General features: G+C 41.4%; 1 protein-coding gene across 1 annotated transcript; it reads left to right on the top strand.

Moving 5' to 3' along the window:
• The first annotated feature begins 4,363 nt into the window (after positions 1-4,363).
• On the top strand, positions 4,364-6,244 carry LOC118794519 (zinc finger MYM-type protein 1-like). The gene is made up of 3 exons (XM_036552813.1): positions 4,364-4,613; positions 5,002-5,299; positions 6,241-6,244. The coding sequence occupies exons 1-3, from the start codon at positions 4,364-4,366 to the stop codon at positions 6,242-6,244; spliced, it is 552 nt and encodes a 183-aa protein (XP_036408706.1).
• Positions 6,245-10,093: the final 3,849 nt, after the last annotated feature.

Raw genomic sequence — 10,093 nt, 5'->3', positions numbered from 1 at the left:
AGTGATTGGAAATATTTTCCACACATTTATTTTGGTGTTTAGGTTTCTTTGAAAATGTTAGCACATTGCAAAGCCAATAAGAATTTCTAACAGTAAAGTCAACAGATAAACTTTTCATAGACAAGACTAATACTTTTAAGCAAAGGAAACATGTAGCTCCACTGACAGACCCTAGTCTCAGATGTAGTCCTTAGCTCCATATGTGGTAATCTGTTGCATTATAGGATTGATAGAAGTCATTGATTTCTATGGGAGTGCAAAGAGATACTGCTGTCTCAGTACTCCCTCAGGTGAATTGTTCGAGCTCAGCTGTGCAGTCTGTGGGTCCATTTCTACCACGTTGCATTTGTGATGTGAAAACAGAAAGCTAGTTGGACTCTTGCAGACTGTAGTGTCCCCTCTGTAGTTGCCCAAACATTATTGTCCCCTCTGGAGGTCTCCTCTTGATAGAGACACGTCAGTCTGGAGACCAATCCACTGTTGTCCCTGTGTTGCTGCCTGTAGGGTGAAGCTTGAGTAGCAAGTGTGTTTGCAGCATTAGCATACAATATTAGTATTCAATACCACAGGGGAGACAACATCTTACAAACGTTAGACATGTATGTCTGTAAATTCTGGGGGCTTTTTTTTTACCTATAACAATTCCTATGGACACACTCTGTATTAAACTCTTTCTAATTGATCAACTCTATCTCTAGTTTTCTGGTCTATGGCCAAAGTCCTCTTCATTGTAACATTGGATTTGCTGCAATAAAAGGTTTTTTTTTTTTTTTTTAATATGCTTCTCCCCTTAATGCAACCACTTACATTTTATAATTTAACAGAAGCTGTTACCCAGAGTGCAACACCATATCTCCATTATTATGAGAATTAAAAACTACAAAATTACAAAGTTTGAAGAGGTGGGTTTCCAGTCAGTGACAGAATGTGGCTAGTGTTTCCAACTGTTCTCATTGCAACAGGAAGCTCATTCCACCACAAAGGGGCCAAGATCAACAAAGGATGTGACCAGGATGTGTAATTGCGAGAAGGGGGGGCAGCCAAGTGTCAAGAAGAGCATAGTGGCCTAGCTGGTATGTAGGGTCTAATGATGGATTGAAGGTAAGAGGGAGCTGAACCTCACACTGCCCAGTAGCCTAGCACCAGTATTTTGAAAGGGATGGGAGTCATCACTGGTGGCCAGTAGAAGGAGATAAGCATGGGCGAAACGTGGGAGAATTCAGGTACGTTGTGGACCAGCTGAGCAGCAGCATTCTGAATGCTACCATTCCAACCCTTTTTTGGAATCACCGAGTGCACACTAGGCCTGTCACACCTCGACGACTTCTGCATTTTAATTATTGAATTAAATGACAGCCGCGTAAAAATAATGTTGAATGTGTTTTTGATCATTTTGCACATGCATAAATGTTATGGTGTCATCAGCCATTAGCAATCAATTGCTTTGTACATGGTTGCATCTGATATGGCAGCTCTGCTTTTGTGCACATGATGTCATTTCAATTGTGATAAAAATGATTTAGGGTGCAGAGATCATCTCTGATCTCAGTGCTACGACAAAAATTGTTTAATGGAATCCAATTGGTGATTATTCATTAAAGTTATCAACTGTGAAGTTCACTAAGTTAATGTGACCATATTAGAAACAATTAAATGAAAAGGAATCAGCTGATGATGTATTATCCTTCTTAAAATTTGTGAACTTTACTGCAGAAAATTGGTTCAGAACTATTATCAGTGCCTCTCCTGTTTCTACTGTGTCTCACCAGCCTCTATGTATGGGCCTATACTATATATATTCCATGACAATCTGGGATGCGTTTGTTGTTCTTGCTAGTATGTACAGGCATAAACTGTTGTGAACAAAAACTAGTAACACCACAACACCAATATTAAATGGAGATAAAATAGTCAATCCTTGCTCATTAAAATGTACAATACAAAGAAAGAGCAGCACGAAAGATTCAGAATCTCTTGACTAAACATGTACGTAATTGAGGCCTTTTTGATATTCATGACTTAGCGTCCTGGAATTTTGTGTCCCATTTAAAGTCTATTGGCAGCACAGCCACGCTTGCCAGCAAAAACAAGACATCAGTTCATGGGGAGTGCATAAAATCAAACAACCAATGTCCTGAGGGGAAGAACTAACTCTAGTAAAATTGTCTTCGGTGGAGTGTGTTTGGGTAACTGTAGATTGTGTTTGGGTATCAGTGGAGTTTGTTTGGTTATCAATGGAGTGTGTTTGCATACCCGCAAAGTGTAATTTGGTGATTAGATCCTCAGCTAAACAGCAGCTAGGCACCATTTCCATCTGTTTTGAACAAATCTTTTCCGTTCTCTTTACCTAACGTAACCACAGACTTTTTCTGTGTGGGAGTTTAGAGTATGGATAAGCCATCAGCAATAGGTGCTGCACTAACTTTTTTGTATGCACAACGTGATACAGAAATCTCTGCTTATCATGAACGCATATGATAGGCATTATCTATAATGTGTAGCTGACTCAAACTATTAGAACACATCTTCTGCAGATGTAAACAATGATTCACTAAACACTGTGCACAAGGCTGTCAAATTCCCAGCCTATGCTGATCCTTGTTAAAATAGGGAGGCTAGGGAGGAGTGTCTGTTGTCACTTATGATGCATGAATTAGGATGTGATTAGGATGTGTGTACATTTGACCTGGGAAAATGTCGGCCAATATTAATCTGTGTCAAATCAGTTCCTCGGAAGTTGTTAGATTTATACATATTTGAAACCTATGCACATGGTTTATTATGGTTATGGACGTTTAGCAGACACAACCTGTCCTTGATCTTATTTAAAACTAACTTACATGTACCCATCTACTTAAAGATTGCCATTTTGATGCATGATTAACTGACAGACCTTATATCATTTTATTATGCAATTATAGAGTTTATAACAACTCTTTAGCTTCACAACAAATCAACTTCAACTACCAGGTTTCAGCTGAAGGTTAGCACAGTCGTTGCGGGAGGATGAAATCAAATTAAATATCAATATGTGGAAACAAGGCAGTGACATCCCTTGTAAAGCATCACAATGGCCTGGGTCTGCCTGGGTCACAAAGAAGCGGGGAAGAGGGGACACCACTCGATCTGAAAAAGGACCTGGGCAGAGCCTTGGCAGTCATCCTCTAATCTTGCCAACAAATGCTCTGGCACTTAAATCACACATCCCTGCAGTGGCACGTTAACAAAAGCAATTCACCAGCGTTACAGAAAAGGTGATACTCACCATACAGAAGGTGTAATTCATAATAAAATTAAAGTTGTAACCTTGTACCCCAAATTTGTATAAGTTCCTGGTCTGATCCTCTCTGTTGACACTAGGAATGTTCAAGAATATTTGCAGTAGGCCTGTGTTTAGAATATATTTACAGGACAGTTGAATGTAGTTGCAATTGTAATTGCACAATTGTAATTGTCTGGTTTCAACCATGCACCCACTCATAATATTCCCATAATACCCATTCAGGAAATACAGTGCAAATGTGCACTTTTAAGTCACCAACAGTAAGCACGAAGTAGAAACAGATATTACTACATGAGTATGTGCTTTCTCATTTTGTATGTTAAAAATTAATGTGATTTACTTTAGAAGACGCAAAACAGGAAGGACATTTAGAAGTAAGTGCGAATAGTGTGGTGTGACTTAATGTATTAATCAGTAGCAGAACCATGTTAATAGATGTTTACATGTATATTTGTATATTTAAATATTTGTCAACTCACTTTAATTATGGAATGTTGACATTTGTTAAAACTATACACTATTTAAAGATACTGATCTCCATGACACTTAGGGGCAGCTGAGTAGCGATAACAATAAGCAGATTGGCTGCGCTTGTAAGGTTTCTCTCTAGAAATTAATCATACGGTAAAGGCGTGTTGGTCATTGCCTAGAAATGACTAAACGACCCAATACACTTGACGACTACTTCTTTAAAAAGCCAAAAACTGACGCTGCCGATGAAAAACGGCAGTTTGAACAGACAAGTGTCAAGGACATGCACCCATTACCTGCCTTACAAGCCTTTCTGCTCCAGTCTCGACCCCAGCTAATCAGCGTTTTGAAGAGGTTAGCCATATTTCAACTTACTCGCTGCAGCCATCAGAACGAGATCCAATTCATGGCATAAAAATTAGTGTGAACTTTATTGAGAGCGGGCCATATCAACCATTAATTTCATTTCCAGTAAAGGATGGTCGAAAGTTTAGGAAAGAATGGCATTAAATTTACGACTGGCTCGAATACAGTCCCCCAGCCGATCAGGCTTTTTGTTTTGCCTGTCGTACATTTGGAAGCCAGGAGAGCAAGACAGACATGTTTCAAATGACTGGATTCGGCAACTGGGAAAAAGCTACCGAAAGATTCAAAGAACACCAGAAAAGTGGCACGCACATTTCTGCAGTGTTAAAGCTGAAAGGATATGAACAGTCACGTAAAACGGGAAGCGTTGCCTCTCAGACCAGCTGTGAACATGCAAAGAAAGTTGATGAAGACAGACAGTATCTGAAGAAAATTTGTGAGACTTTGCTCTTTTTTTGCCAAGCTGGCATTGCCCTTCGTGGTCACAATGAAGGCAGAAAGTTGAGTTGATGGAGTTAAGTAGAGTTGATGGAGTTAAAAGCTACTGACAACCCCCTAATTGATTCAAGAAGCGAGAGAGATCATTTAGCTATGTTCACTGCAAACACCAGAATGAACTGCCATTATGTCCAGTCAAGTTAAAGACCACATTAACCAGCAGGTGCGTGAAGCAGAAGTTTTTGCCTTCATTGCATATGAAACACAAGACATTAGCAGGCACGAGCAGGTCGCAGTGGTGTTAAGATATATTGACAAAGATCTTGCTGTGCGTGAAGCATTTGTTGGATTTTATTGGACTGACTGAACAGACGGTGAATCATTGGCTTTGCTCTTAAAGAATGTTCTGGAGAGTCTTGAGCTTGACATCCATAACCTGAGAGCTCACTGCTACGATGGTGCGGCTAACATGCGGGGAGCTTACAGTGGTGTTGCTTCACAGATTTTGTGTGAAAATCCTTTAGCAGTGTACATACATTGCCATTCGCATGTCCTTAACCTCTGCATTGTGGATGTCTGCCACAGCATTACAGCTGTAAGACACATGCTGGCCAATGCTTCCTCGCTCTATAACTTCATCGAGGGCTCGGCAAAACGGCACACTGTTTTTGAGTCAATGCAGGGCCAGGGCGACGGCATTTTTGGAAAAGCTGCAACACTGAAAGCCCTTTGTGACACCAGGTGGAGTTGTCGCGCTGAGGCACTCAAGGGCATCCTTGACAACTTTGAGGCAATAGTTGACACTCTCAGTGAAAATTCAGAAAATGATATGCGAGTCGGTGGGCAAGCCAACAGCCTGCTGACATCAATAACTGACTTTCAAGTTTTTGTTTCTCTGCATTCTGATGCGATGAGTTCTCATTCAATGCAATGTACTATCGAAAGCACTACAGTCATCAAGTTTAAATTATGCCATGGTCAAGAGCCTAGCTAGTAGCACAGTCTCTACTCTGCTAGCAATGGGAACAGATAGCAACTTTCAAAAACTCTGGAAGCATATGGTTGACTTGTGCGCTCAAAACAACTACTGAGGCCCACAACATCCATGGAGGAGGTCCGGCAAAGTGACAGTGACTGGGTCAGATGCTGACTCAGCTATAGGTTACTACAACAAATTGTATTTTGGTGTACTGGACAAAACTGTTCAAGAAATCCATGATCGGTTTCAGGAAAATGACATGGAAAGCCTAATCGCACTGAACAACATTCTCGGCTCTAGAACACACACTGAAGCGGGCCTGGCATTTCTTTGTCGATACTATGGATTTCCCAAAGAGGAGAAATGCAGAATGCGAATGCAGAACTGTCCCTCTTCAACGTTATGCCATCAGAAGGAATCAGCTTCGATCAACGATTAGCACTTTTAAAGCATCAGGTCTAGGTGATAGCCTAGTAAACGTCGGTAACCTCTTCAAGTTGTTCCTGACTGTGCCAATGAGCAGCGCATTATGCAAAAGGAACTTTTTATTGCCTGCGTCAATTGAAAACCTACATGAGAAACACTATGAGTCAGGAGAGACTTTCGGACATTGCAGTGCCGAATATTGAACGGGCCATTCAAGTGGACTTGGAAAAAACTGTCAGTGAATTTGATGCTTTGCCCGGTGGGTGCTGTCTTGCAGGTAGGACATTGTTTATACTTTGGCAAATATAGGTTATTTGATAAATATAGGTTATTTGATAAATATAAGTTTTTTACTTCAGATAAATGTCGGTTATTTTATATATAGGTTATTTTATTTTACTGATGTAGACCCAAATATATAGCTGGCTGAGATGGCTTTCTCCCCCTGACATACGTCTCAAATGTCACCCATGTTTAAAGATATGATTTAGTCATGCATCCATGTATTCATTTTATTTGTTGCTACAAGATCTTCTAATGAGGCATGGTCAGTCATTATGTCCAGCCAGTGAGAACATGTTGACATTTATCTGTTTTTGTCGATCAAACAATGTATTTTTTGACAGTGTGAGTGAAAGCAGCAGTAATTCTTATCTTGTAGGTGGTATGTTTACACATGCAAAATCTCCATAGACAGTGTTCAGGTGTTGGTGAAACATGTATCCCAGCCTTCTGTCCATGCACAATCAGTCAAGAAGACATGTGACTGAAACCAATAGTCAGTAAATATAAGATGGAGTGAGAGGAGAGTGAGAGAGAGCGAGAGAGAGCTCTTACTGGACCATGTTAATTAAAACTATTACTTTCAAGCACTGGCCTCCTAAAACACATTAATATATTCATGCAGAGATCACTTGCTATTTTTGGCATTCGTTTCAAACTCAAACATGAAAAACTCAAGCTCCACAGATATGAATCCAGATTTGAATTCTTTGTTTGTCTTTTGATATTAATCAACCACAGAATGTTTTGAAAAAGGGAAGAAAGAAGAAAGGAACAAACAAAAAACTCTTCCAAAGAACCTCAGCTGCTCCTGGGTCAGCACTTTTGCATTGGGTTTTACACAGACAACAATTAACTCTGACAAAAGAAACCTAATCAAAACAATAACAGGTGTAGGTTGCATTTATAGGAAAATTAATGAGGCACAAATAGTGGCAACATTAGCCCCTGAACAATTTAACTTCAAAATGCCTGAGATGACTCATTTGTCCGTTACTCCCCTGTGGAAAATGATATTAGTTTGGTCACACGCCATGAATGACCTCATTTAAACAGTTCTGTAGATCGTACGAAAGAAATGCTACTCATCCTCCTAGCTGGTTTCCATGCCTTGGCTGTCCACAAACGCCACATCCTACTTAACCACGCACATCCTGTTTCTCTGATCTCTGATCCAAAATACCTTTATTTATATCCACAAAATACCTTTATTTCACCTCAGAAGTTACAGAGCATATGACATTGGAGCTTGACTATTGGTTTCAAAGCTCTTGGTGAGTGTACTTATGTGTCATGACCTCACCAGAGAGGAGTGCAAAGCCACAGTATCTGCCATGCCCTCATCCCAAAATACATGGCAGTACCACACTCCCCCCTGCCAGGCTCTGACCCTCTCCCTCCCACGGAACCTAGAAGGGCTAATACAGCTTCGCTCTGCCGGCCTCACCCTTTTTACCAACCCGCGATTAACCGTGCTTGCTAAATCGAGCAGAGGCACTAGGGGGTGAGTCGGATAAAGATCTTTTGGAAATTTATATGCCATTTTACTCCCCCGGGCAGAAGCAAACAAAGTAACAACGGATTGGGGCGGGCGGTGAATTACGATGCAAGCATAAACAGTGCTTCACAAGCGAGTAGCCCCAGGCGGCGGAGGGAGAAACGGCGCGCGCCCAGATTGCAGAGAGTCTGACAAGGGAGCACTGTGCAGAGCAGCAAGGAGCCGAAGGTACCGGCGGCGACAGCTGGCAGGGCAAATGGTCCGGAGTGCAAGAATTTGAGGCAATTATAGAGCAATTATCGCACACCTCAACCATATGGAAGAGAAGGCGGTGCGATATATCTTTATATTACCTGGAGTCTGTCATCCTCCCCTTGTTATCACCAACCACAGCAACCAAAGAGACCGATGTGGGGAACAACCGCATAGATTATCAGGCTGGACATTCTCCTGCATTCCAACAGGAGACGGGCGGTTCAAAACGAGAATCTAGCATGCTGTTGTAATGCGATTCAATAACATGGAGAGATACACACCTGCCTGTAGGGAGGGGTAGACAGTACACACCTCTGAAAGGGACATAACTACAGAAGGAATCAAACAGTTTAAACAGTTGTAAATGAAAATATCCATCAGTTCAATGGAAAGGCTAAAGACTGTTAGGTAGCTGGATTTCATATCCATTGGTTTGCATTGGCAGAATATAGGTGGGGGCCTGATTGATGCAAATTATTTGCAGATCCCGCAAACAAAAGAGGTAGGATGTTTATTTTGCAGCCTACATTATGAATGATATCTGAAGGAGACTGTGCTAAGCACGGTAGCTAGGGAGTGAGCACTACTGAGGACACCTTCAGCGCTATCTTTGGCTCTCCTGGGTATTGCTGTGTTTTTTCTCACTATCAGAATACAGTGGGTACTCACTGTATACTGATACTCACTATTATCCTGCCACCTCGCATGCACTGACTTATGGTCGGTAAAAAATGAGGCAATGAAGCTGTGCAAAGGGGGTTAATGCATGTTTGTCAATTCAGGCTAAGTCTGCGAATGCTAATTTAAGAAAGCCATTTTTAAGGACCAGTCAACAGAGGGTGATTTTTTTTGCCTTGGACATTAAAGTGTGAAATTATAGGACATAATTACTCAAGTTATTTTCCTCACAACATGCAAGGCAAGCTGTCTGGAGGGGGAAAAAAAAAAAAAATAGCAACATGCATGGCTCAGCAATGATCAACCTGAGAGGAAAGGCCACTTTTGACTTTCGGACCGAAAGGGTGGGGGCTCACCCGCCCTGCATGTATGCCAGCCCTCAGGTGTTCTCAGAGGTCAGATGTCTCAGAGGTAGATATGTATGTTTATGTTGGACTTTCTTTTAGTAAACTACATGCAAAGCTTTCAGATTCTAAAACTGTCCCATGATAGGAAAGATCCTGTAATACCCTTAATCTCCCAGTTCCCAAAGTTACTAGGTGTTGCTGCACAGCATGCCATTTAAACAGAGTTTTAATGCTAAAAGCTCTGTTGTGTTACAGCACTAATCTTTTTGTCACTTCCATCTGTGAAATGTACGTGTGACAATACAAACTGGGGCTGGAAGGGAGGGGGGCCTTTCAGCACTGAGTAATTACGAGCTGCAGATTTACAGATCTCATTTAACTTATTCTACAGAGAACGGTTAGCGCATGATGGGCTAGTAATGACCTTTCTGGTCATAAATTTAAATGGAGTTGGTAAATGCCTTCGACAGCTCTCTCAGTGATGCTAATGCGTGGTAATGAGAAACAATATCTCTCCAAATCACTACACCACGGCTCAGCGAATGTGAAACGACTTCTTAGCTCCAGTGGAATTTTTTTTTTTTTTGTAATTTTAAAGGCTGGAAAAGACAGCACAGAGTCAGAGACAGAGTGGAAAATAGACTACCGCTGTGGTATTCATCTCAAAACTTTCATTCCTAAAGAGCATTCACTTGTTTTCCAGTGAAACAGCTTGAGCTGAGCCACGAACATGAACTGTCCATGGGATGCACGCAAAGAGGAACATGCGTGAGAGTGGGCATCATCGACGCATGGGGAACAGCCCCGGTTTTTCTGGGCTTAGGCGATTTACTTGATTGCCATGATGGGTCAATCCGGCCATTTCAAAATCACTTCACACAGTGTCTGCTCCAGCTTTGAGAACACTCTGTTCCTAATGCATTTCCCACCTCTTTTAGAAAAGGCTGCAGTGTGGCACTTCTGTGCCATTTAGTCCTTATCCCCTTAGGCCATCATTTTTAGCAGGGTTCACTTCAGACAAATTTCAGAACCAATGTACAGAGCTAATCCAACAATGAGTAGTGAAATAG

The sequence above is a fragment of the Megalops cyprinoides genome, chromosome 1 (genome assembly GCF_013368585.1).
Source record: "Megalops cyprinoides isolate fMegCyp1 chromosome 1, fMegCyp1.pri, whole genome shotgun sequence".
Classification (NCBI taxonomy): Eukaryota; Metazoa; Chordata; class Actinopteri; order Elopiformes; family Megalopidae; genus Megalops; species Megalops cyprinoides.
Note: the sequence above shows the minus strand (reverse complement) of the source record. Positions and strands in the feature narration are given on the sequence as shown.